This window comes from Pan troglodytes, chromosome 8 (assembly GCF_028858775.2).
Source record: "Pan troglodytes isolate AG18354 chromosome 8, NHGRI_mPanTro3-v2.0_pri, whole genome shotgun sequence".
NCBI lineage: Eukaryota > Metazoa > Chordata > Mammalia > Primates > Hominidae > Pan > Pan troglodytes.
This window is the reverse complement of record NC_072406.2, coordinates 112,604,231-112,631,363: the sequence shown is the minus strand read 5'-3', so window position 1 is coordinate 112,631,363 and position 27,133 is coordinate 112,604,231. Positions and strand designations below refer to the sequence as shown.

The following is a 27,133-nucleotide window of genomic DNA, read 5'->3' as shown; positions in this document are numbered from 1 at the left end:
TCATCCCTGGATGGGTCTAAGTCAGCTCAGGGAGAAAAAGGACACAACATTCTGAAATGTCAGAGACCTGCCTGGTTTTCCCTTCTTCCCGCTTATCCTTCCCAGCCTCTATCCAACTCTTGGCTTCCCAACTCCGTATTTAAACCCCGCCCCTTCGGCTTTTCTTCACTCCCGGCTTCCTCGGTCACGTTTGGCCCGGCTCAGCCGCCGTGATAGGCCTTTGCGCATGTGCAGAAGGGAGACGTGAAGAAGGTGAAGATGGCGGTGGCCAGGGCCGGGGTCCTGGGAGTCCAGTGGCTGCAAAGGGCATCCCGGAACGTGATGCCGCTGGGCGCACGGACAGGTCCGCGAGAACGGGCGAGACCTCAGTGTGGGAAGGGGGTACCTGAAATTTGGTGTATCGGGAGGGGGGATCGTGGATGCCGCGGCGGCAGCCTCCGGGTAGGGAGTGGAGGTGGCGTTGATATATCCAGAAAATGGGGTGGAGGGTCGCACTGATCCTGCGAAGTCCCGGGCTCGGACCTCTGCAGCCCCTGCGACTTGAAGCCTTCGGAGCGGCTGGAGAGCGGGCTCGCTTCTGACCTGTTCTCTTCTGCGTTCTAGCCTCCCACATGACCAAGGACATGTTCCCGGGGCCCTATCCTAGGACCCCAGAAGAACGGGCCGCCGCCGCCAAGAAGTATAATATGCGTGTGGAAGACTACGAACCTTACCCGGATGATGGCATGGGGTGAGACAGAGAGGGTCTGCTCGCACCCAAGTAGTGATGGGAGAAGGCCGGCTGGGTTGGGTGGCTTGACTGTGACCCTTTCTCCCGAACCTTCTCGTGACCCCTCAGAGTCAATGGAGTGGGTGCTTTTCTCTGTGGAGGGAGGTGGGAGGGGGTGGGTGAGCAGCTGCAGCTGAGAGGACTTCAATTTTCTCGTTGGCTCAAGCTGTTTCCTCAAATGAGGAAGCCGAGGTTTTAATGGCTCCCTTGAGGACCCCCGAATAGCAGGAGCCTTCCTTGGCTCTATCCAGAGCGTCGAGTTTCATTTAGATTGAGCATCTGCTGCGCTCAGGTGCTGTCATCCAGGCATGTGACCAGGCTGGAGCTGGACTCCTGTCATGAGAATCTTATTTGTAAACGGAGTACTCTATATTTGTGTGTATGTCTCTTTAAAAAAAAATGTTTTTCTGTTAGTGCTGTGGAAATCGTAGCAACTATTAAGCAGATTAAACAGCCAGCCCCCTTACTTACTCCAGTTGATGTTATCCTATCCCTTCCACACTCTTCCGTATCCATACCCACATAACATCCCAATGGTTAATTATCTGAAGTGATGATCATCGCCTTTATTTCCTGTCCTAATGTCACTCTTTCAATCTTGGTTTCAGCAACTTCTATTCTTCTTGTTATACACTCATTTTCTGTAGCATATGTCTAGTTGTCATCATTTCCTGTTTTTTCTTATGTTGTGGACAAGAGCAGCCTTGTTCGAAGCCAGTGTCAGATGAACCTGGATTTGTTGGGGAAAACCCAGCTTAGCAAGAGGTCCCATGAGGTGTTTGAGACGCAGAGATGAATGCCAACTGGGTGGTCAAGAACACAGTTATTACGAGAAGAGTGCTTTTCTAATCTGTACCCTTTTTGTTTTTATTCCAATTAGCTGGGTGACTTTGGATTCAGACTCTAAACTTTAATTTTTCATTTTCTATCTAATGAGGGAATCAGAGTACAGTCATATGTCACTTAACAACAGGGATACATTCTGAGAAATGTGTTGTTAGGCGATCTCCTCATTGTATGAACATCAGAGAGTGTACTTACAGAAACCTAGATGGTATAGCCTGCTACACACCTCCGCTTTATGGTATGGCCTGTTGCTCTGAGGCCACAAACCTGTACAGCATATTGCTGTACTTAATACTGTGGGAAATTGTAACACAATGGTATTTGTGTATCTAAACATAGAAAAGGTACATAAAAATATGCTATAAAAGATAAAAAATGGGCCAGGCACAGTGGCTCACACCTGTAATCCCAGCACTTTGGGAGGCCAAGGCAGGCAGATCACGAGGTCAGGAGATCAAGACCAGCCTGGCTAACATGGTGAAACCCTGTCTCTACTAAAAATACAAAAATTAGCTGGGCGTGGTGGCAGGTGCCTGTAATCCCAGCTACTTGGGAGGCTGAGGCGGGAGAATTGCTTGAACCCGGGAGGCGGAGGTTTCAGTGAGCTGAGATTGTGCCATTGCACTCCAGCCTGGGCAACAAGAGCAAGACTCCGTCTCAAAAAAGAGAAAAAGATAAAAAATGGTACATATGTATAGGGCAGCTTTATTATAAACTTATGGGACCCCCTTCGAGTATGTGGTCCGTCATTGACCGAAATGGTATGTGGCACATGACTGTAATTGATTGCTAAATTCCCTTTCATCTCTAATATCACACGATTGTGTGACTTTTTTTCTTTTTATTGAAAGAAGTTTGGGGAAGCTGGGTTTTTTTGTTTTGTTTTGTTTTTTTCAGACAGTTTCATTCTTGTTGCCTAGGCTGGAGTGCAATGGCGCGATCTGGGCACACTGCAACCTCCACTTCTTGGGTTCAAGTGATTCTCCTGCCTCAGCCTCCTGAGTAGCTGAGATTACAGGCACCTGCCACCACACCCAGCTAATTTTTGTATTTTTAGTAAAGGTGGGGTTTCGCCATGTTGACCAGTCTGGTCTTGAATTCCTGACCTTAGGTGATCTGCCCACCTCGGCCTCTCAAAGTGCTGGAATTATAGGCATGAGCCACCACACCTGGCCCAGGGAAGGCTTATGTACGTTAAAATATTTCAGAGTTTGCCATGAACTTTTAAATACAATTTGGACTTCTATGGTTAATTCTGTGCTTAGTGACTAGAACTTGAGCTCTTGCCTTAAGGTTTAGTTCCTTTGTCCTTAGGTGAGGCAGTTATCTCTGTCACTTTGTTTCTCATCTATAAGATGAGGAGACTCTGAATTGTCTGAGGCTGCTCACAGCCCTTTCCAGAAGTTCTTGCTGTCTTTCAGGTATGGCGACTACCCGAAGCTCCCTGACCGCTCACAGCATGAGAGAGATCCATGGTATAGCTGGGACCAGCCGGGCCTGAGGTTGAACTGGGGTGAACCGGTAAGAGAACCATATCTCATTTGACCTTCCTTCTCTCTTTGTCTTCTTGGCGATTTTTTAGCTCAGATGGCACTTCTTTGACCAAGTAACACTAAGCTTTCCTGCTCAAGGAAGCAAGGTCCAGTGATGTGAGATCTGAGATTGCATGTGGCACACTGAATGGGACGTCTGGGAATCATGAAACTCTGTACTGTGAAAGTTGTGCACTTCCATGATGGAGCTGTCCCTATTCAGCAGAACCTAGACAGAGGCCAGCATCTAATCCTGTAGGGCAGTGTGCCTCAGACCTGGTTCTCAGCATATTGTCCCAGGGCAGTAGAATGCTTCTGTCTAGCCTTGTATCAGGCTCTAATCACTGGGGACTTGCCTGCATTTTGCAGGAAGAGTAGTATGTGACAGCTATTTGTCTTTCTGCCTTAGATGCACTGGCACCTAGACATGTACAACAGGAACCGTGTGGATACATCCCCCACACCTCTTTCTTGGCATGTCATGTGTATGCAGCTCTTCGGTTTCCTGGCTTTCATGATATTCATGTGCTGGGTGGGGGACGTGTACCCTGTCTACCAGCCTGTGGTGAGTATCCGAGAAGTGCTCCCTTAGGCACGCTTGCTTAGCCCCATTTCCTGAGGGAGTGAAGTCTCTGGGGTAGGAATCCAGTCAATACCAAGCTTGGCTTCCTGGAGTCTTAGGAGATAGGAAGATAGGAGGGCCTTGACCCATTGGCCTGCCACAAGTACCACAGCACTTCTCCACCCCTACTTCTTGGACCAGTCTGGGTGAGTAGATACACTTGAAGACTAGATGAGCAATGAGTGTGTGGAAACCAGCTAGTCACCAGAGTTGCCATTTGGGGATTATATTTATTAACAATATTTCATTAAGTGATCTTTCACAGTACAGTTAAGGAATCTTGAGTGAAAATCTTATCCTTTGTTGGACATGTGAAGGGCACTTCCTGTAGTATATTGGAAGCAATTAAGTGTCTACTACAGGCATAGACTTACATTTTGGAGAATGTAAAGGACATAGAAAATGAATTCTCTAGCTTTAAGGAAGTTTAGTTAAGAAAATTTAGATAAGTTACATGAGCAACATTTGAACAGATATATGGGAATTCTGTACAATCTATGTGTATATATGTGTATAGTGAATGTATGTGCTTAGTGGTATGAGTTACTGTCAAGGAGAAGGGCTACCTAGATGCTAACACACACACACACACACACACACACACACACACACAGGCTTTGGGTGGTGGAAGTTGGAGAAAACATTTGGGGCAAGAGAAAACAATGAAGGCGGCCAGGTATGATGGTTTGCGCCTGTAATCCCGGCACATTGGGAGGCTGAGGTGGGCAGATTGCTTGAGCTCAGGAGTTCAAGACCAGCCTGGGCAACATAGTGAAACCCCGTCTCTACAAAGTATACAAAAAAATTAGCCAGGCATGGTGGTGCGTGCCTGTAATCCCAGCTACTTGGGAGGCTGGGGCACAGGAATCCTTTGAACTTGGGAGGCAGAGGTTGCAGTGAGCTGAAATCACACTACTGCCCCCCAGCCTGGGCAACAGAGCAAGACTCTGTCTCAAAAAAAAAAAAAAAAAAAGAAAAGAAAACAATGAAGGAAAAGGAGGGTGAGTTAGCTAGAGTAGAATAGAGGTATAGAATAGTTCCTAAATAACCAGCTGCATTGGTTTCCTGGAGACTTGCTAAAAATCCAGATTCCCAGGCCCCACTTCTTGGTGCTCCTAATTCAGTAGCATCACAGTAGGGTTCTAGAAGCGGTATTTTTAACAACCTCCCAGGTAATTCTGATGTGCACCTAGATTTGGAAATCACTGTGTTAAAAAATATTGTGAGGTAAGTTGGTCAGTTAGGTCGGGCAGCTTTTATTTCATTGCTAAGGGATTTGGACTTGATGGTGTAATAAAGCATTAATTAAACAAATATTTATGGAGCCTCTACTATGTACCAGATGCAGACTGTACTAGCGGTTGGGGATACAGTGATGACTTGGTCTGCCTCTAGGTGGCAGGGAGCCATTTTGGGTTTTCGAACAGAAAAGTGACATAATGAATGCTGAGTTCTTAGGAAGATTAATCCAGGAGTAGTCTCCAGGATGTACTGGAAGGAGAGAAGCTGAAAGCAGGGAGGCTGCTGTGTTTGCTGTTGGCTGCCCAGTGCTACCTCTGCAGAGACAATCAATGTCCTGAAGGTAGCTGGTATGTCTGTGTGCACTGACACGAGCCTTCCTACCAAGCCCCAGGGGCTCCATGCTGGAGAATGCACGTAGGGCTAGGGTGAGCACTAACTTCACTTAAGGAGAGCAAGAAACAGTGTGGCTCTTCCATTTTTCAGTTCTGTAAGCACAACACCCTTTTCTCCTCCCCTTGAGCTGTGTTCTCTGACAGCTGTTTGTTGGTAAAGCCAGCAGCCCCTAAAGCACGTCCCAGCCTTGTCTCCTCTGTGCTTTCCCCCACCACTGCTCCTGCACGCCTCATTTGCTGGGCCACTTTAGTGGTGGAACCATTAGAGGCTGAGTGACTTAAAGGAGATTGAGTCTGTCTCGACCCCGAGAGAGAGTGGGATGGATGGATGCATCGTCTCATTTAGAAAGCGTTGCCTCTGACTCTAACACACTCTTCTCTATTTCTTTACCTCCCTCCCTGTCTTCCTCCCTTCCCCTCCTCTCCCTAACCCCCTTCCCTCCCCCTTTCTCCTTCTCTCTCACAGTGTAGGCACCACTTCTCTTACAATTTAGGCTTTCTCTCTGCCTTGGGCTGAGTGAGGAAGAGGAGTGCTGTTCCTGCCTTCCTAGCCCAGCTGGGTCTGACCAGAGGCTACTGTGTACCCATTTACCATGCGTGATTGTTAACTCAGAGTGGGGTGTAGCCAGGTATTGACTGAATGTATGTTCTTGCTGACCTGTGTTTTTTTCCGTAGGGACCAAAGCAGTATCCTTACAATAATCTGTACCTGGAACGAGGCGGTGATCCCTCCAAAGAACCAGAGCGGGTGGTTCACTATGAGATCTGAGGAGGCTTCGTGGGCTTTTGGGTCCTTTAACTAGGACTCCCTCATTCCTAGAAATTTAACCTTAATGAAATCCCTGATAAAACTCAGCGCTGTGTTATTTGTGCCTCATTTCCCCAGGAATAGTCACTGCCTTGAGGAACCTCATCCTTTTCCCTTTTTTTCTGCTTGATGTCTGCTGTCTTCCCTGTTTTCTTATTCTGAAATTTAAAGGATAAGAGGGTGGGGTGGATGGGGACTTAGGCACAAAATGTTAATTTGTTAATTTCACTTGGGTTGTGAAGGTACTTAAGGGTTTTAGCTGTGTGGAGGTGTTAAGGGTCGCTCCTTTTCCCATTTACAGGGTCAAGGAAGAAATGTTCCTAACTTTCCAAGTTGGAACAAGATTTATTTCACATAAAAAACCTTTCTAGTCTGGGTCCGGTAGCTCACACCTATTATCCCAACACTTTGGGAGGCTGAGGTGGAAGGATTGCTTGAAGCTCAGGACTTTGAGACTAGCCTGGGCAACATGACGAGACCCCATCTCTGCAAAAAAAAAATTTCAAAAAATTCGCTGGGCACAGCAGTGCGCGCCTGTGGTCCCAGCTGTTCAGGAGGCTGAGCTGGGAGGATCATTTGAGCCCAGGAGGGTGCAGTGAGCCATGTTTGCAACACTGCTCCAGCCTGGGCAACACAGCAAGACCCTGTCTTGAAAAAAACCTTGGCATGGCGTGGTGGCTCAGCCTGTAACCCAGCACTTTGGGAGGCCGAGGCGGGTGAATCACTTGAGGCCAGGAGTTGAAGACTAGCCTGACTAACACAGCAAAACCCCGTCTCTATTAAGAATACAAAACATTAGCCAAGCTTAGTGGTGTATGCTTGTAATCCCAGCTACTCCAGAGGCTGAGGCAGGAGACTGCCTTGAACCCAGGAGGTCAAGGTTGCGGTGAGATGGTGCCACTGCACTCCAGCCTGGGCGACAGAGCCAGACCGTCTCAAAAAAAAAAAAACTCCTTAATAATAGTGGTTACTTGAAAAAAAATGTGCTCTAACGTGTTTCAAGTATATTACAGGACTGATAAGTATTTTTGTCCTGTCTGCCTAAGGCTGCGACTGCCTCTGATCTTATTTCCGTTATAAGAATATTCCTTATTCCAAAGCAGCTTCTGAATCATAGCTTCTTAATAAGTTGACATTACCTGTATTTATGAATTGGAGGACAGTCAGTGAGTTACTACTGAACATGTTCATAGCTTTGATTACTTTTAATGACTCATCCACACTCCTATAACAGTCTTAGAGAAAAACTATGTTTTTGAGAGTCTTATCATTCATCTGTTTTTTGTTTTATTTAGAGATAGTATCTTCCTCTGTTCCCCAGGTGGAAGTGCAGTAGCACAATCATAGCTCTCTGTAACCTCAAACCCGTGGGCTCAAGGGATCCTCCTTACTCAACCTCCCTAGTAGCTAGGATTACTGGTATGTACGAACCTAAGTTTCTTATTTTTTGTTGAGGTGGGATCTTGCTATGTTGCCCAGGCTGGCTCGAACTCCTGGCCTCAAGCAGTCCTGCCTCAGCTTCCTAAAGCACTGGGAATACAGGCAGGAGCCACTGTACCCAGCCCTCATGTCTATTTTTAAGTGAACCAACCCATATTCCTTTGGGGACATATTCTTAAGTTACAGTATATTGCCGGAAAACCTGTCCCATAGAAAAGCATACATTTAATGTGACCAAAAGAAGCAAGTTCATTCAAATTAGATGTGGAGTCTTAGTTGTGTAGGCAGTGAGAGACCTTTTGTGAGGTCAGGGAGTAGATACTTGTGGAATGCTATTCTTTGAAGGTCCCCACTGGCTTTTTATCTGTCTTCATTCTCTATAGCATTTGATAATCATTTCCTTAACAAACACCTGTGTGTCTAATATGTATCAAACACTGATAAGCCCTGGAGATATAAAACTGAGCAAGACAAAGTAATCACCTTCAAATATTACATAGGAGACCAGCAGTTATAATACAAAGTGAAAATAATTCTTTATCATTATTACTATTGAGACAGGGTCTCACGCTGTTGCCCAGGCTGCAGTGTAGCGGTGTGATCACAGCTCACTGCAGCCTCTACCTCCCAGGCCCAAGCGGTCCTCTCACTGTAGCCTCCCAAGCAGCTGGGACCACAGGGATGCACCACCACACCTGGCTAATTTTTGTATTTTTTGTAGAGACAGGGTTTCACCATGTTGCCCAGGCTGGTCTTAAACTTGTGGGCTCAAGCAATCCACCTGCCTTGGTCTCCCAAAGTGTTGGGATTATGGGTGTGGGCCACTATGCCAGGCCAAAAAGAATTTTTTTTTTTTGAGACATGGTCTCACTCTGTCACCCAGGCTGGAGTGCAGTGGCATGATCTCAGCTCACTGCAACCTCTGCCTCCCAGGTTCAAGTGATTCTTGTGCCTCAGCCTCCCGAGTAGCTGGGATTACAGGCACATGCCACCACGCCCAGCCAATTTTTTCAGTATTTTTTGGTAGAGATGTAGTTTCACCATATTGGTCAGGCTGGTCTTGAACTCCTGACCTCAAGTGATCTGCCCGCCTCAGCCTCCCAAAGTGCTAGGATTACAGGCATGAGCCACTGCTCCCAGCAAGAATTCTTAAGAGGTGTGAGTTGAGAAAGTGCACTTTTAATTTGGTTTAATCATGTCCTACCCGAAACTGTGACTTAAGCTTCTGGTTCAAATTTCTTTAGGAGTATTCCATCAGTAACTCTTCTGCCTCCTTCTCTCAGGTTTAGTTTTCAACCCTGTTTACTTTTCCTCAGGCTTCATTCCCTGTTGTGCCAGCTAAAAAGTTCAGGAAATACTTGAGTACTTAGTAGGTAGGAAGCATGGGCTAGGCACAGATAATGCACTGAATTACCTTCTGTCTAACTTCAAAATTGCCAAATCCACATGGAAGGGAACTGGAGTCGTGTCACAATGAGTTGGGCCCCATCATGATAACTGGCCCCCATCTTTGGAGGTGTATCAGGCAGGAATACAGAGAATTCATGCGTTAAGCATTAGTTTCTAAGATTTAAAGCTGCCTACAGAATTTTTTTTTTTTTTTTTGAGATGGAGTCTCTTGTCACACAGGCTGGAGTGCAGTGGCGTGATCTCAGCTCACTGCAACCTCCACCTCCCGGGTTCAAGCTATTCTCATGCCTCAGCCTCCTGAGTAACTGGGACTACAGGCCTGCACCACCATGCCCGGCTAATTTTTATATTTTTGGTAGCGACGGAGTTTCACCATGTTGGCCAGGCTGGTCTCGAACTCCTGACCTTTGGTGATATGCCCACCTTGGCCTCCCATCGTGCTGGGATTACAGGTGTGAGCCACTGCACCCGACCTGTCTACAGAACATTTTTATTTGGAAGTGGCACAATTTCTTCAACATAAAAAATACATTATCGGCTGGAATATCACCTGTGTTCTTGCAGCTCCAGAGGATAACACCCCTCCTATGTTCCTCAAATACTTCAGGAAGCCCCTGGCCCTGTAGTCTCACCCTCCATACACTTATAGCCCTTAATTCAACCAAGTTTTGGGCACCAGTTTCTGCTGGGCTGCAGTGCAACACTAACTGCCATTTACAGCCTCGATTGCTTTTTACGTTTTCAACTAAATGGATTCCACTGAGGGCTCCTGGGGCCAGGGCCGGGTCTTCTCCCGCTTCAATACATAGATAATGAGTTAGTATTTTCCCTTTTCAGAGACTGGCCCTAGAGACTGGCCCTAGAGCCTGGCTCAAACTGAATAGACCAGAACTTACTGGTCCAGATCTGACCCACTGCGCAATCACAGGGTAGGTGAGGGAGGCCCAGTTAAAAGCTATAATCCTGTTTGGAAACGTTCTCCGTGGGTCTGTCAGTGTTTCGGGCTCGGCGCCCGCGGAGCGTGTTTCCGGCGGTGCCCTGCCGGGGTCCGCGCCGCTTTTGGTCCTCCGCAGCCGCCGTCCACAGCGCCCGGCTCCGCGCGAGAGCCCTGCCAGAGGACCGGCTCCGGCCGCCGCGCCTGACCCTTGTCCGGGGTCTTCCGCACAGGTTGGTTCGCCCCGCCGGTCTGGGGTCCCTGGTAGCAGAGATTGCGCTGGGGACCCGGAGCACTGCTCCTTTCTCGGCAGAGCGCTGAGGGGAGCCCGCTTGCTGCGGAGCCCCCGGCCCGCGCCTGCCCTGCCCGCAGGTCCGGGCCCCGGGGGCCTCCACTACGTCTACCCTTGAATTGGATCCGGCTCTACTGTCCCTGCCGCACGGGAACCCCCAGCCGGATGAGGGTCTCCCTGTTCAGAGCTGCCTTGCGCCTTCCCATCCGCCTTGGTCCTGACCTGGCCCAGCCGAGGCCGTCCGGTGTCGCTGCGTTTGGGCTGGGCGGGAAGGCCTGTCATTGCTGACCCTGGCGCGCCGCGCTTCGGCGACAGCGGGAAAGAGGCTGTGCTGACCGTCCTCCCTAGGGACTGGACTGCCAAGGGTAGCTGGTGCCCTCCTGCACGGCAGGTCTGTCGAGCATTTCATTGGTCATCTCCCCCTCACGCCCCCATGGCCAATCTGACCCCAGCGGGGGCCCTTTTTTTGTGAATAGATGCCTCTTAACAATGTGAATTAAGAGCCCATTTTCCCAGTTCCTAGACTTGTCAGCGATTAAAACACTTTCTAGGGTTTACTTGCGACTAGTACAGTGGTTAGAAATACGGGCTCTTGATGCTGATGGGGGTTCACATCCCGGCCTAGCCAGTTGTCGTCTCTGGAAAATGGGGATAATCGTAGTACTTACCTGATAGGACCACTGAGAGAATTAGCTGAGATATGCACATCAAATGCACAGCTGCTTATCGCAGCTCCTATTTTTGTTATTAGGGAACCTTTTCCCAGAAACATTAAAATGGCTGTGACCAGCAGGTGGCACTGGTGACTGTATAGTAGAGTGTTGAGCTGGTCACAGGATACGTGATAGTAGCCACAAGTGTTTAAAGGTCCTTTGGAAATCTTGGCTTAATGGGCAGGCTTAAACTTTCTTCACGCTGGAAAGTACCTTAGGGATTAAGTAATACTATCTCCTGCTTTTGTAGGTGAGACTGATCTGACTAGCTTACTCAAGCAGGTCACAGTAGGTCCCAAGCTTTCTCCTCAAGTTCAGTGTAATTTTTAAAAAATCATTTCTACCTGTTTGCTAGCCTGTTGGGATGGGACCTTGAATATACATTGGAATTAGATCAGAAACCACAGAGTTAAAATGGATGTCCACATTCGAGCTTTTACCATGTGCCAGACATTCGTTTGGAAACTAGTTACAACATGGTGAACAAAAGCGGACACAGTGTCAGCTCTCATGGAGCTTGCATATTAGTGGAAGAGACTGACAATGTCAATGTAAATAAATATGTAATTATAAATTACTAGGAAGAAAAAAACTGAGGCTTTTTGTGATTGGGTAGTTCACTTATTTGGGGAAGTAAGAAGCTGAGCCCAGAAAGATATGATAAGGAGCCAGTCATGTCGAAAGTGAAGGGAAGAGCATTGAAAGTATAGCGAACAGCATTTGTAAAGGCTCTAAGGAAGGAAAATGTCAGGAAATTAAAGGCTAGTGTGGCTGAAGCACAATGAATGAGAAAAGTATTAAAAGATGAAGTGGTAGGCTGGAGCCTTTGGGCAGGGCTCAAAGAAGTTTGAATTTTATTCTGTGTGTGATAGAAATCATTGAAAGATTTTAAGCATGGAATGCCAAAATTATTTTTTATTTTAGAAGTTCACTCCTGCTGCTGTGTAAAGAACGAATTGGGTAATGGCTTGAGTAGAAAGGGGATAGCTAGTTGGGAGACTGTTGGAGTACTCCAGGTGAGAGATGATACAATCAAAAAGGCTCTTGGCAGCGAAAATAGAGAAAAGTAGACAGATTAAGATATATTTTGGAGGTAAAATCAGGGAGACTAAATGATGGATTAGAAGAGAATGAGGGAGAAGGAGGGATCAAGAGGGATTTTCAGGCTTCTGGGTTGAGCAATTGGGTGGATAGTGGAACCATTTACCAAGATGAAAAAAACTAGAGGAAGGACAGAAGAGATTGTGACTTTGCTCCTTTCTGAAAAAAACAAATTAAAAAAACCCATAAAAGATGGTAGAATAGAGAATTCCATTTTAGACAGACTAAAATGGGAGTTCCCTCCCCCATTAGGTATCTACTATATCCAAGTGAAATATTTGATTGGAAATTGCATATAAGCGGCTGATCACTTGAGGTCAGGAGTTCAAGACCAGCCTGGCCAATGCGGTAAAACTACATCTCTACTAAAAATACAAAAATTAGCCAGGCATGGTGGCACATGCCTGTAATCCCAGCCACTCGGGAGGCTGAGGCAGGAGAATCACTTGAACCCAGGAGGCAGGGGTTGCAGTGAGCTGAGATCGTGCCACTGCACTCCAGCCTGGGTGACAGAGCAAGACTTTGTCTAAAAAACAAAAAGAAATTGCATATAAGAACTTGGAGCTTAGAGAAGAGATTTGTGATGGTGATATAAATTTGGGGATCATCAGCATATGGATGCTATTTAAAGCCAAGGAAATGGACAGAAATCACTGAGAGATTGTCTGGTTTGATGGTTATCACCACTGGACCTGTGGTAGCCATTGTGGTTGAGTATCATTTGAGGTTTAAAGCATTACATTTCAGTAATTGGGTGAATGAACTATCTTTAGATCTGCAGATGGTCATGTATTTGTCACTCTGTGTTGCCCTGAAATGCCCTATCTTGTGATGGAGAAAGACAAACAAGAACTCTTGTCCGCAGATGCTCCCTGGATCTGGCTGTTAAGTTTGCTGGTTTCTATTTTCAGTGGGCTGAGGGCCATGTCAGTTTTCTGCCACCTACAGGATAGACCATGAAGCTGAAGGAACTTGAGCAGCCAGCTGTCCAGGCATGGAGCCCAGCCAGCCAATACCCTTTGTATCTGGCCACAGGTATGGTGACACTGTGAATTAGGATCTACTGGGAGTACATAAGTTGAAGGGAAACTTAGTATCTAGAATTATTTATTGAACATCAGAGAAAGCTCTCAGATCATAGAAAGATAGGGTGGCTCACAGCATAAGCAAGGAGATATTAGGTGTTTTGGGTACCTGAGGGCTGCCTAGGACTATGGCTCAAGGTTAGGTACGTCTTTTTTTTTTTTTTTTTTTTTTGAGACAGAGTCTCACTCTGTCTCTCAGGCTGGAGTGCAGTGGCGCGATCTTGGCTCACTGCAAGCTCCGCCTCCTGGGTTCACGCCATTCTCCTGCCTCAGCCTCCTGAGTAGCTGGGACTACAGGTACCCACCACCACGTCCGGCTAATTTTTTTTGTAGTTTTAGTAGAGACAGGGTTTCACCATGTTAGCCAGGATGGTCTCGATCTCCTGACCTTGTGATCTGCCCACCTCAGCGTCCCAAAATGCTGGTATTACAGGCGTGAGCCACTGCGCCCAGCCAATGTTTTCTTGCTTTTGTGGAGTTACCTTTGAGAAAGGGTATACCCAGCCCTCTTCTGTTCCTTCTCTTCTTCACTCCTTAACCTTCTTATACCTGAAATCCATGCATATATTGTTGCTCATATGCTGCCTTTTCTTGTGCCTAGGAACATCTGCCCAACAGCTAGATTCCTCCTTCAGCACAAATGGCACATTGGAAATATTTGAGGTTGATTTCAGGGACCCTTCTCTGGACTTGAAACACAAAGGAGTCCTTTCTGCCTCGAGCAGGTATTGTCTGATCTATTGATGGGTATACAGGGTAGATACTGACGTGGAATCCTGGGAGCAGTGTGTGTTTCTCAGGGCTCATGGGGAGCCAAGTGAGGGAAGAAGGAGCTTTGCCAAGTTGGAGAGAAGTTAATTCTGGGCTTATTTTGCAAAAGGATTTAAAAAACAACCACCCCCACCTTTCCAGTCAGCAGCAATAGCAGTGTCAGGCTGAATGCATGTGATAGAGATGCCTCAGACAAGCCTGAACCCACGTGTACCTGGTCTGTCTTTGAACCCAGAGATATTGGCTCCTTCCTCCCTTGGCTCTTCTGAAGATAAACACCTTACACAATATCACCCTCTCTGCCAACAAGGAAGAGAACGAATGATCCTCTCCTCATTGCTTTTAGACACTGATTGGTTCTCATGGATTTCATGGCTCTTGCAGGCTTCCAGCGCTAGATACTATCATTCATTGAGCACATGTATACATGCCAGACACTGTGCTAGGGGCTCTGTACATTTTATTTATTCCTCATAATAAACCTAAGTGATAAGTACATATTTCCATTTTACATAGGAGGGAACTGAAACTCTGAGAAGCTAGGATTTAAGTCAAGGCCTATCTGTGTCCAAAGCCTACCTTCTTTCCATTATTCTGCCCTTCTTCTAAAGGTCTTGTAAAGTTGGGGCTTACAATCTGAAGCGATGGTCTCCAAATTTTTATATCATAAGAAAAAATGTGAATATTCATTATACTCAAGTTATATATTCAATATAAATGTATACATGTACTATACCGTTTTTGTTTTTGTTTGGAACAAGGTCTTACTCTGTCGCCCAGGCTGGATTGCAGTGGCACGATCAGGGCTCACTGCAACCTCCACCTCCTGGGCTCAAGCAATCCTCCCGCCTCAACCCCCTGAGTAGCTGGGACTGCAGGCATATGCCACCACACCGAGCTAATTTTTTATATTTTTAGAAGAGATGGGGTTTTGCCATGTTGCCCAGGCTGGTCTTGAACTCCTGAGCTCAAGCGATCAGCCCCCTTGGCCTCCCAAAGTGCTGGAACTATAGGTGTGAGCCACTGAGCCAGCTGGCTCTACTATTTTTTTTTTTTTTTTTTTTTTGAGATGGAGTCTCACTCTCTCGCCCGGTCTGGAGTGCAGTGGGGTGATCTCGGATCACTGCAACCTCTGTTTCCCAGGTTCAAGGGATTCTCCTGCCTCAGCCTCCCGAGTAGCTGGGACTACAGGTGCGCGCCACCACGCCTGGCTAACTTTTTTGTTATACTACTAATAAAGTGTAATTTCTGTTAATTTTTTTTATATTAGAGGTTACTGGTCTAGAAGGCAACATTCCTTCTGATGATTGATGAACTCCTTGTGCATTTCTTGGTCCCTCTAAGAGATTAGTTAAAATATTGAGGCGGAAGTACCCTCTTTCTTTTCATAGTTTAACTTCATAATGAAAAGTTAGTTGTTGTTTTCCCTTTCTTGAGCTCCTGCATCACTTTATGAGAGCATCTCTTATTTTGCAGGTTTTTTTTTTTTTTTACATCTCTTTGTATTTCCAGTACCTGTATCCTTTGAAGAGCAGGCACTTGATGATTTACTGATGATGATTAGATACTCTTAGCCCCTAACCAAACATTTCAGAAGGGTCCCCTCAAAGGGGTGAGCTAATTCAAGATGTTTATATGCTGGAGCTTAAAAAAGGGGTTCAACCTGAGAAAGCTAATAGGAAAAGAAAAAAGGGTGAGGGGGCACTAGTTCTAATCCTCAGCAAGCAAAGCAACAGCTTCAGCGTAGTAGTGGCTCCTTAGGGCTAAGGGTTCTTAAGAAAGAGGCAGTATAATCTTATAAACTGAATTTTGAGATCCATGTGGGCAGAGATTTTAATGGCTTTTTGTTTTGTTTTGTTTTCTGGAGACAGAATCTCACTCTGTCACCCGGGCTGGAGTGTGGTGGCTCGATCGTGGCTCACTGCAACCTCCACCTCCTGCATTCAAGCAGTTCTCCTGCCTCAGCCTCCTGAGTAGCTGGGATTACAGGTGTGCGCCACCATGCCCAGCTAATTTTTGTATTATTAGTCAAGATGGGGTTTCACCATGTTGGCCAGGCTGGTCTCGAACTCCTGACCTCAGGTGATCCAACCACCTCGGCCTCCCAAAGTGCTGGGATTATAGGCGTGAGCTACTTACTGCACCCGGCCGAGATTTTAATGTTTTACTCGTTGCTGTATCTCCAGGCACTTAGAGCAGTGCCTGGCATTATATTTAATAAATATTTGTATTTAATAAATATTTGTTATATGAATGAGTGATATTAGAAACTTTTAGGTTACCAGCCAGGTGCGGTGGCTCATGCTTGTAATCCCAGCACTTTGGGAGGCTGAGACGGGTGGATCGCTTGAGGCCAGGAGTTCAAGACCAGCCTGGCCAACATGGTGAATCCCCGTCTCTACTAAAAATGCAAAAATTAGCTGGGCGTGGTGGCACACACCTGTAATCCCAGCTACTTGGGAGGCTGAGGCACCAGAATCGCTTGCATGTGGGAGGCGGAGGTTGCAGCGAGCCAACAGGATGGTACCACTGCACTCTAGCCTGGGCGACAGAGCAAGACCCTGCCTAAAAAAAAGAAAAAGAAGAGGAAACTTCTGGGTTACCAAACAGCATTCAAATCCACACTTCAGTTACAGTTAGTCTTAGTGTCTTAAGGGTTTTTCAAGCTGTTAGTTTGAATTTGGGAGTCATGAACTTTACCTCATACTCCTGCTCCACTCTGTAGGGATTTGGGGCCAGTAATCAGAATAAATAGTACAGTTAACCCTACTGATAAGTATTTTATCTCTGCTTTCTTTTCCCACCTCTGTAACTGTGTTGGAAGATTAAATCACATTCCCAAAGACCTCAATCCCAAAGGGATTACCTTTGACACAGCCCTGTTGGGGCCTTTCTGAAGAAATCATCTTAGACACCCAGGGTCTAAGACACCCACTTCATTCTGTTCCAGTCTAGGTTAGGTCAGATGCTCAACAGTCAGTATCATAAACTATTGACGTAGATGATCAGGGCAGATAGAGGGACACTCGTCCTTTGCTTTCTGTCTTCCTCTCTCTTTTTTTCTGTGTCTTCTGCATGCTGTGGCATAAGGCACAGTTGTGTAGGGCTGTAGCATTGGCCATAATACTAATAGAGCTGTGTGACTTGGGCAAATCAAGTCAGTTATCTTAGGTTCCCTCACTTATGTATAAAGAAGAGATTGTACCAGATGACTTCTAAGAAACTAGCTGAGATCTGAATTCAGGTTTCATGTTCAGTCTCTTATTCCCTTTTATTTTCTAGTAGTCTTCCTCATTTTTCCATTTTTAAACCTCTTCCTATATCTCTTTTTTATCAACTAAACATGCACCTTTCAAAATCTTCCCCATTCTCTGCCTGCTCTTTTCTCCAAACCCATGCCTCAACCAAATTTGGATCCTGAAGATCCCCTTATCTTCAATCTTTGATGCATCAGAGAAATATTATCTACCTAGAAATATTTGACTGAAAGAAAAATGTTCTGAAACACCAGTATGGGTATAGATAAGGGACAGCCTCAAGCTATAAATAGACTGAAGAGAGTGCATGGATAAATGCCTCTGGATGCAGTCAGAATCAATATGGATTAACATGTGCAGTGAAGCAAACAGTGTTGGGTTTGTTAGATGAATTTCACTCAAAAAGAAAGGTTTCTGGGAGGATATCACACTGTTTATATCATTGACTGAGGACATAGCTGCTGTGGGTAAATGAGGTGAGAGACCAATGTGTGGTCTGCTGTACCTTACCCTCTCTATACACTGAGTTTCTGGCTCTCTGGAGTGGCCCCCATAACCTCTGGAAGAACCATCCTCAAGTAACATGGAGAAAGTAGAGGATCTGTCTTCTGTCATTCTACCTTTATCTCAATTCTAGTTACTTGGGGAGCACTGTGTCCTCTCTTTGGGGGCCTTCTGTAAGGGACAACATCAAGCAGAAAAAAATCATTTGTGTACTTCTCTCAGTTTTCCTGTTCTCAAGACTTGCCTTCTTTCTAGAGGCATTAAGATAATAGAGCATGGGTTAGTTGTTGGATAGACCTGAGTTTATATCCCAGCTCTGCTACTTGCTGTCCTCTTGGATGCTTTATCTAACTTCTCTGAACCTTTTTTTCCCACTGTAAATTGAGGATTCATAATAGATGCGTAGGCATTCAGAAAAGTAGCTTTCCTCTCAAACAACCAATGCTCCATTCATTCTCCAGCTTGGAGTACTGCCTTAATCACTCTGTTTGACTTCTAGGGAGGCTTGAGTTTCCCAAGTTATTTTGGCTTGAATGTGGACAAACTCTTTTCACTTTAGTTCACTAACATGAAGCTAGGATTTTTTTTGAAAAGAATCTTACTAAGAAAATGAAATAATCCAAACCAAAGGAATGAATAAATCATGGAAACAATTTATACAGCAGATATTTCTTTCTTTTTTTAAAAAATAGACATAGGGTCTCACTTTATTGACCAGGCTGGCTTCCATCTCCTGGGCACAAGTGATCCTCCTGCCCCAGCCTCCTGAGTAGCTGGGATTATAGGTGTGAGCCACTGTGCCCAGCTAGACCACCTTTTTTGTTTTTCAACTTTTTATTTTTTAAAAATCCAAACTTACAGGAAAGTTGCAGAATAGTACGCACCCACCCATCTCTTGTTCCGTTTTCATTTGCAGAGTAGAGATGGGAACACTCCCTGAGCACCCTGAACCATCAAGTCTCCTTCCTCACTTAACTCCACCTAGGTGTTAAGCCCATTCGCCCAGGTTTGCTCTCTATCACAACCTATTCAGGCGCCAGCTTTACCCTTGCTAGTGATGTGGTTAACCACAGAAATGTGCTTTCTATATGCATACAGAAAGAAAATCATTTTGTCACACCCTGTATGTGGCAAACTGAAGTAACTGCCACTCTGAAGTAACTGCCCTCTTTTCCAGCCCTTTGGTGACTCCCCCTTGAGGTCTCAGGTACCTTTTACTGTGCTCTGTATGTCATGTGTTCCGACCATGCTGAGGTCGCAGCACCCTCTGCATCTTCATGTGGGTTTTTCACTGGACATACCCTCCGCTGGTTCCTGTGTGACCTACTGTGGGCTTCTCTAGCTACTCAGTTGACATGCCCTCTACCCCTGCTGAGCTCCAGTCCTTGGATGACATGGCAGCCTCTTGAGCCTGTATGGAAAAACATCCTTCTGCTATATTAAGATCATTGCAACCTTAGAAAACAGCCTTTCTGGCAGTAGCCTCTTAGCTAGCATTGTGTTGGCTCTGCTGTTTTGCTTCAGATGCTGACCTGGTCTGAGCTGGTTCTCCATACTTTGCCTCTGACCACTTGGCTCTGCTCCAGTGACTGGCCTAACAAGTTCCTGCCTATCACCTACTCAGTTGCTTTGCTGACTGTTCGCAGGGAATATTTCTTTGCAGTTGGAGATCTTGTAACCTCATTTGGCGTGATATCTGGCTTCTCCAAAGGGCTGTGGAAATGTCCTTGGCTAGCAGCTATGAAGTGAGAGACAGACCACCTATGAGGCTTCAGGGATTTCACATGTCTTCCGTAGGGGCTTTGCAGAGGACCCAAACTTGTCTAGAAGGGATCCAGGGATCCAAAGGGATCTTTTTCTCTGGGGCAAGACATTGGCATTATCTTGTTAGAAGCATCCTCAGAAATCCAGAAAAGTATTTCCTGAGTGGGAGTGTATCCTTTCATGCCTCTGTCTCCAGGTCTGGCCCTTTGCAGCCACATGGCCACTCCAGTGGGCCAGCCACATGGGAGAGGCATGGGGTGGGGAGGCCATTGGGTCTTTTCTCGTTTCCAGTTTGAGAGTGAATTGTTGGTCTAGGGAGCCTGCTTCTAATAGTTACAGAAGAGTTTGGATCTTTCTCTCAATAGGAGACAGTATTTTATGATGTTAAGAGCTCAGGCTCTGGAATAAGATGGGCCTGACTTTGAACCTTGACCCTGCTACTTCCTAGCATTTATCCTAAAATGGGGATAAAATTACTACCTCTGTGTATAGAAATTTTATAACTTCTTTGTGCCTCAGTTTTCTCAATTGAAAATGGAAATAATAGTAATACTTCATGAGGTTGTTAAATGTTCAGACAGCTAATACACCTGAAGCACTTAAAACAGTGTCTGATACATAGCAAGTATTCAGTCAGTGTAAGTGGTTGCTATTATTACCTGACTATTTGAGTTGTGAGGATTATGTGAAGTAATCTATTTGAAGTATATATCACCAGCCTATATAACCCCAATGTTAACTTAAAAATGTACATATATATGTATATATATACGCCTCCACACAACTCAGAGGCAGTGGCTTCCTGGCTTCTGGTGTAACGTAGATGAAACATTTTTTCAGAGAAAGGGCAGGACTGGGCGGAGGATACATCCCTTCTGTCTGGGAAATGAAGGAGACAGGCAAGTTCCAGCTAGGGGTGGGGCTGCCTGCATAATGGCAGAAGCTGACAGAGATGCCCATCCTGTGCTTACTGACATGAACCTAAGTTTGTACTGATGCCAGTTCCTCCTCTTTATAGGTTTCACAAGCTGGTCTGGGGGAGCTTTGGCAGTGGGCTTCTGGAAAGCTCCGGGGTTATTGCAGGCGGCGAGGACAATGGCATGCTTATTCTATACAATATGACCCACATCCTGTCTTCGGGGAAGGAGCCTGTGATTGCTCAGAAACAGAAGCACACGGGGGCTGTCAGAGCCCTCGACTTTAATCCTTTCCAGGTACTACATTTCAGTTAGTCAAACATGGCCAAGCCAGGGAGCAACAGATCTGAGTGGAAGCATTCATTTGTGGCCTCCAGTCTGTAACTCTGACCCCTTTCCAGGCTGTTTCAGGGGAGGCTTTTGATAGCCCCAAATTTGGGCTTCTTTCCTCCTTTCTTGCTCTGTTTCTTCCTAGGGTGGTATGTCTCCAAACACCTTTTATTCATACAGGGCAACCTCCTGGCTTCAGGGGCCAGCGATTCTGAAATCTTCATTTGGGATCTGAATAACTTGAATGTGCCAATGACCCTGGGATCCAAGTCACAGGTGAGCAGCACCCCCACTACCCAACCCTGGAGTGTGCAGCTGATTCTCCTAAGTAAAAGTCTTGAGTTCTGGAGCCAATCGGAGCTCAAGAGATATCAAACTTTACCACTGGAGGGCAATAAAGCTCCACAGACTAACATGCTACCAGCCGGATAAGAGTTAGGATGGCCGGTGGGTGGAGGGTGTATATGGGGTAGTTGGTTTGTGCTCATTACTCGTTCTAAGAGTTTCTGGGAGGCAGATGAAAGTTGGGGAGAGCAAAAGACACCACAAGAAGGGATGGGAGTGCTGTTTATCACAGTAGAGCTTTCGCAGGGTTGGGTAGGGCATTGGGCCCAGCAAAGAGGGAGCAAGAGTAGGACCCCAGACATACCATTGTCCTTTTTATGGAGGGGGAGGGTCAGCTTTGTTCTCCCTGTATGTGGCTCTGCCATGCAGTTGGGGGTCTGGTCTTCTGTCTTGGAGAGCCTGTCTGTCAATCTGTAACTGGGCCCATCTTTTTGCTTCCTGGCCTTTTCTCTTTCTTCTGTGCTTACAGTATCATGAGGTAAGTTAAGTTTCAATTTGATAGCATCTTGTGGTTTTTCTCTCGGCCTCACTCTCTCTTGGGGTCTTGGGTATCTGTTTTCCTCCCTCCCTCATCTTCCTCCTTCTCTCCCTCTTTTTTTGTCCTAGACAAGAGGGCTGTTTTTTAAAATCTTGACTCTATCCTCTTAGTAAAACCTTGGGTAGGAGTAAAACTTAAATGTGCCTGCCATCCCCTCTGCTTCTACACTGATACCCTAAAGGATCCTCCCTGGAAAATTCAACTCCCAGCTTCGCAACACTGTCTTAGTTTGGGTAGCCCCATGTCTATTCTTGGACTTGCTGTGGGTGGCTGGGAGCAGTGGAACAGCAGATGTCACTTTGTCCAGGGGGTGACAAGTTGTCATCTTTCTGTCCCCATCCTGCCTTAGCAGCCTCCAGAGGACATCAAGGCACTGTCTTGGAACCGGCAAGCCCAACACATTCTGTCTTCTGCTCACCCCAGTGGCAAGGCAGTTGTGCAGGAAGAATGAACCTATCATCAAAGTCAGTGATCACAGCAACAGGGTGAGTATTGGAGGCCAGAACACAGGCTTGGGCTCTGGCTTCTCTCTCCTGCCTAGCAGTTAGAGCTGCTCTGCCCCAGGCCAGAGTCCTGCTTTCAGCTGTCGGACATGTGGAGTCAGCCGCTTAGCACATTTCCTATTGAGAGTGAAAACTTAGGGAAGCTAAACAGAGCTGATCTGGAAGCTTCTGCCGTTCCTTACTTATTCCTGGCCATCACTCTCTGATGCCTGTGGTGTTCCCAGTCACAGAAGAGACAGAAAACTTGCTCTCAGAGTGGTCCCATTTCAACTGGGCAAAAGAGTCAGGTTACAGCACCCATTGGGATCTGCTTTGTTCACAGATGCACTGCTCAGGCCTGGCCTGGCATCCTGACATAGCCACCCAGTTAGTGCTGTGCTCAGAGGATGATCGACTTCCCGTGATTCAGCTGTGGGACTTGCGCTTTGCCTCCTCGCCCTTGAAGGTGCTGGAGAGCCACAGCAGGTAGCATCTCAGACGTCATCCATATCCTTGGGGGGATGGTGGATATAACTGGGCTGGGTAGGAGGCAATGTATCCCTCACTTTAGCTACTAAACATCCTCCCTGGCTTTAAAGCCATTCCGGTCAACATATAGTCACCCAATACCTACTCCAGCCTTAACCAAGAGTAGGCCCTTAGACCCTGAGGTTATGGAGAGGAGGCTGAGATTCCATCTAAATTCCAGAGATGGGAATGGAATGGGGTAATGAGAAATACTGGAACCAGTGTTTAGCCTCCAGGCTCTGATATGAGGATAATGTTCATTTCTTTAGGTGATGAGCTTGCCTCCTCCAGGATTTCTTCATAAAAACAACTTGACTCCTGTCTATCCTGTGGAGGCCTCTATCCAGCCTCCACAATCTCTTCTTTCTAACCAAAGGGCCATGGTGCCTTTGTATCTCCTTGGGGACCTTTATTTTTTTAGACCAGTTCTTGCTCTGTCACCCAGGCTGGAGTGCAGTAGCGTGATCAAGGCTCACTGTGACCTCGATCTCCTGGGCTCAAGTGATCCTCCCCGCTCGGCCTTGCAAAGTGTTGGGATTACAGGCATGAGCCACTGTGCCTGGCCTCCTTGGGGACTTTAGATGGTTAGGTCTTTACTACCTCCTGGGCTAAAAGCACCCATAGTGATGAGTGTTTGTGTGATTCATACTGATTCATAATCTCTACTGTCTAATCAGTGAAAAGAAGCAGGTCATCCTGCAGTGATCTAAGAGCGGCAGAGTGGTACATTGCATAGTGCACAGGCTCTGAGGTTTGGTATGGGTTCTGACTCTGCAACTGTTGGAAAGTTACTTAATTTTTCAAAACCTCATTTTCTTCATTTGTAAGATAATATCAGACCATGCATTTTATAGGGCATGGATGGTCTGATATGCCCTATAAAATGTATAAAAGACATATAAGGCACCCTACTCATAGTAGGCATTCAACAAATGCTAGTTCCTCTTCCCTTCTCTTTTTAGGGGGATCTTGTCAGTGTCATGGAGCCAGGCTGATGCTGAGCTGCTGCTCACTAGTGCTAAGGACAGCCAGATCTTGTGCCGGAACCTGGGGAGCAGTGAGGTAGGCTGGCCCTTCTGTGGGCATGCTGGGATGGGAGAGAGAGGGTAGAAGAATCTCAGCTGCAGCCATGTGTTTTGGGTTTCATGGACTGTCCCTAATGGTGTGTTCCCTCATATTAGGTGGTATATAAGCTACCAACACAGAGCAGCTGGTGCTTTGATGTGCAGTGGTGCCCTCGGGACCCTTCAGTGTTCTCTGCTGCCTCCTTCAACGGCTGGATCAGTTTGTACTCTGTGATGGGTAGGAGCTGGGAAGTCCAGCACATGAGACAGGCTGACAAGGTTTGAAGGGCTTGGTAGAGAATGCTGGAGGGAAGGGGCTGTCTCTGTTTGTGGGAGAGAGACATATGGCTTGAGAAGCAGAGATATTGGAGATTGGGAGACCAGGGCCCGGGGTTTGGGAGGGCTGCACCTTTGCCCTAGTGCCCATCTTCCTGAAAGGATGTCAGTTTCTGCCACAATGTGAAGAAGGCCTTCACCTTGACTCTTGTTATTGGATGGGCCCTGTAGTATTTCAGGGACCGTGGGACCCCTTTGCTGGGACAGTTATTTCAAGAGTATGACTCTTATCTTTCTCTCTTCTATAGATCCATTTTGTGCCACACTCCATTGTAGACTTTGAATGTAGTAGTCTTTCCAAGAGCCTACTTGCATGGGAGTCCCACCCTCGCTACCACTCACTTCCCCATGCCCTGGAATATGGGAGTCTGACCTTTCTAGGTCAAATTGGATGTCTCAAGGATTCCTCCCAAAATGGAGTTTGTAGGTGGAGTTCCTGACTAAACTGCCACTTTAGGATGGCGATGCAGGTGTCTTTTCCCCCCAGATCTCCTCTTCCTTCAGCAAAGGCCAGCCTCTCCCACCACTGCAGGTGCCAGAGCAAGTGGCACAAGCATCACTGATACCTCCCCTGAAAAAACCCCCCAAATGGATTAGAAGACCAACAGGTGTTTCATTTGCTGTAAGTGTAGTGGATGTATAGGTGTGTGTGTGTTTGTGTGTGTGTGTGTGTGTGTTTGTGAAGCCTACCATGTGCCCAGCATGGAGCTAAGTTTTGTAGCAGACGTATTCCCACTGCCTCTGTCTCAGAATGGATCCCACTTTACCTCTCAAGGAGAGAGTTACTATAGCTTCCTTCTCTTCACTTCACCCATTCTATATCTTCTGCCAGTCCTGTCTAAAAGGAGCTGACTGCCTTAGAACTCTTGGTTGTGGAGAAATAGCCTGAGATTCCATCTTTTCTCTAACCCTTACGTGTCTGGACTGGTAGTAAGGAACTACAAAGAAGGCCAAAAAAAAACCGTTTTATTCTGTCATTTCTCTGTTCAAAACGTTTGAGCCTCCCATTGCTTTATAGACAAGGCTAAATTTGCACAGGGCTCCACTTACCTTTCCATTTCCGTCTCATTCTCATATGTTCTCTATGTTCCAGTTACATATGACTTCTTTCTGTTTTGTAAATAACTCCTCAACTCTTCCTGTCTCTGCTTGTACCCTAACCTTCAGCTTCTCTCCTGGGCCCATTGAATGCTACCACAGCCTTTCAAGGCCCCTCTCTTAAATACTATCTCCTCCTTGATGCCTGTCTTTAACCCAAGTCAAAATTAACCTCTCTCTATAATCCCACAGACTTATACTTTGGTAACGATACATTCTAACTATACTAAAGTTATTTATATACATATATGCATATTACCCTACTAAGTAATAGACTCCTTAAGGATAGGGACTATGTCTTGCCGATTTTTATATCCCCAAAGCGGTGCTTCACAAACTATTAATGTGCATCCACATCACTTGGGGATCTTATTAAAATTCAGAAACTGGTTCATTGAGTTGGAAGTAAGGCCCAAGATTCTGATTTTTCAGCAGGCTCCCAGTTGATGTCCTTGCAGCTGGTCGGAGGACTAGCACTTTGAATGACAAGGCCCTGAAGCACTTGGTACAATGCTTTAAATATTAGGTTTGAATTGAAAACAGATGTATAAAAGCGGAAGTTCTTGTTTTCAAAGCCGACAGTTTTACTGGGGAGGCAAGACTAACACATTCAATAGGCTGTGAGCTTAAAAAGAAAAAGAAGTAGGGAGGTAAAGAATTCTGAGGTCAAGAGGCCTGAATTCTTATCATAGCTCTGTCATTTATTAGCTGGGTAACCTTGAACAATTCATTTAACCTCTCAGGACTTAACCGTTCTTATCGGTAAAACAGGGATAGTGATGCCTGCCCAGAAAATTAACATGAACCACAAATAAGAATATATGTACACACTTTGTAAAACTATCAAGTACTATATAAATCAAAAGTTAAAATGGTTTTGTTTAGCACTAATCTGTGGTGTAGATTTTGTGCTGCAGAAGTCACGGTAAATAAGAATTCTGACTGGGAGAGTTCATTAGGAGGTGGATATTGGGAAAAGAAATGGTGAATAGTTAGGGAGTAAAGCAATAGTTATCAACGCCAAATAATCTGTACAACAAACCCCCATGACACAAGTTTACCATATAACAAACATGGACATTTACTGCATTGGAATTTTTTTAACCTAAAGTAAAAATTAAAAAAAAAAAAAGTTGTCGGCCAGGCGCTGGTGGCTTACTCCTGTAATCCCAGCACTTTGGGAGGCCGAGGCAGGTGGATCACCTGAGGTCGGGGAGTTCGAGACCAGCCTGACCAACATGGAGAAACCCCTGTCTCTACTAAAAATACAAAATTAGCCAGGCGTGGTGGTGCATACCTGTAATCCCAGCTACTTGGGAGGCTGAGGCAGGAGAATCGAGTGAACCTGGGAGGCGGAGGTTACGGTGAGCCGAGATTGCGCCATTATACTCCAGCCTGGGCAACAAGAGCAAAACTCTATCTCAAAAAAAAAAAAAAAGTTGTCAGCCTTGGATACACATTGGAATAACCTGAATAATTCAAAAAATACTGATGCCTAGTCCCACCCCCAGAGTTTCTGATTGTATTGTCTGGGGTGTGGCCTGGCAAGTCTGGATTGTTCTCCATGTGGTTTTAATATGCAGCCAATGTTGAGAACTGCTGGAGTAAAAAGGGTTTTTCTAAGGTCCTGTTTTGTGCCAGATGCTTTATATAAGGCATCTAATTTGGTGAGACGGATACTCCAGGTGGGGGTGTTGTGGGTAAAGGCACAGAAGCAGGAACACACCAGGCATTTTAGGGATGTGGAGCAATTATAATAAACAAGCAGGGAGAGAGATGCTGGGAAAGATAGGTTTGGCCCTGATTTTGCAGAGGTTTGTGCACTGCAGGAAGGGGAGCTTAAGCTCTTTCCTGTGGCCTTGTGAAACCACACAGGCTCCTGAATAGCAGCAGGTTGGTACAAGCAATAGAGGGATAGTCTAAGGCTTAATTAGAGGAGGGAAAAGAACAGAAGGCTAGCAAACTATTTTAGTAATCTGGGGGTACTGGCACTGGGAATGGGATGGAGGGGAC

At 46.1% G+C, this 27,133-nt stretch overlaps 2 protein-coding genes across 2 annotated transcripts in view; both read left to right on the top strand.

Annotated features, from left to right (window-relative positions):
- Positions 1 to 258: 258 nt before the first annotated feature.
- Positions 259 to 6,172, top strand: NDUFB8 (NADH:ubiquinone oxidoreductase subunit B8). Its single transcript, NM_001144864.1, has 5 exons — positions 259 to 343; positions 604 to 730; positions 3,037 to 3,136; positions 3,557 to 3,712; positions 6,080 to 6,172. Exons 1-5 carry the CDS (start codon positions 259 to 261, stop codon positions 6,170 to 6,172), a joined length of 561 nt encoding a protein of 186 aa, NP_001138336.1.
- A 4,387-nt stretch (positions 6,173 to 10,559) lies between these two features.
- The window catches only part of SEC31B (SEC31 homolog B, COPII coat complex component), a 32,786-nt gene continuing 16,212 nt past the window's right edge, over positions 10,560 to 27,133 (top strand). The window contains 11 exon segments of the mRNA XM_063782072.1: positions 10,560 to 10,678; positions 13,050 to 13,136; positions 13,788 to 13,911; positions 20,501 to 20,696; positions 20,910 to 21,005; positions 21,962 to 22,050; positions 22,052 to 22,097; positions 22,438 to 22,580; positions 23,585 to 23,684; positions 23,804 to 23,965; positions 24,510 to 24,644. Coding sequence (XP_063638142.1) covers positions 13,058 to 13,136; positions 13,788 to 13,911; positions 20,501 to 20,696; positions 20,910 to 21,005; positions 21,962 to 22,050; positions 22,052 to 22,097; positions 22,438 to 22,580; positions 23,585 to 23,684; positions 23,804 to 23,965; positions 24,510 to 24,644 — 1,170 coding nt within the window. The 5' untranslated portion in view covers positions 10,560 to 10,678; positions 13,050 to 13,057.

What these genes read in the sequence shown, in the direction of transcription:
- NDUFB8 (NM_001144864.1), top strand. Translation starts at nt 259, where the DNA reads ATGGCGGTGGCCAGGGCCGGGGTCCTGGGAGTCCAGTGGCTGCAAAGG. An exon ending in GCCGCTGGGCGCACGGACAG is followed by an intron (nt 344 to 603) that starts GTCCGCGAGAAC and finishes TCTGCGTTCTAG; the next exon opens with CCTCCCACATGACCAAGGAC. An exon ending in ACCCTGTCTACCAGCCTGTG is followed by an intron (nt 3,713 to 6,079) that starts GTGAGTATCCGA and finishes TTTTTTCCGTAG; the next exon opens with GGACCAAAGCAGTATCCTTA.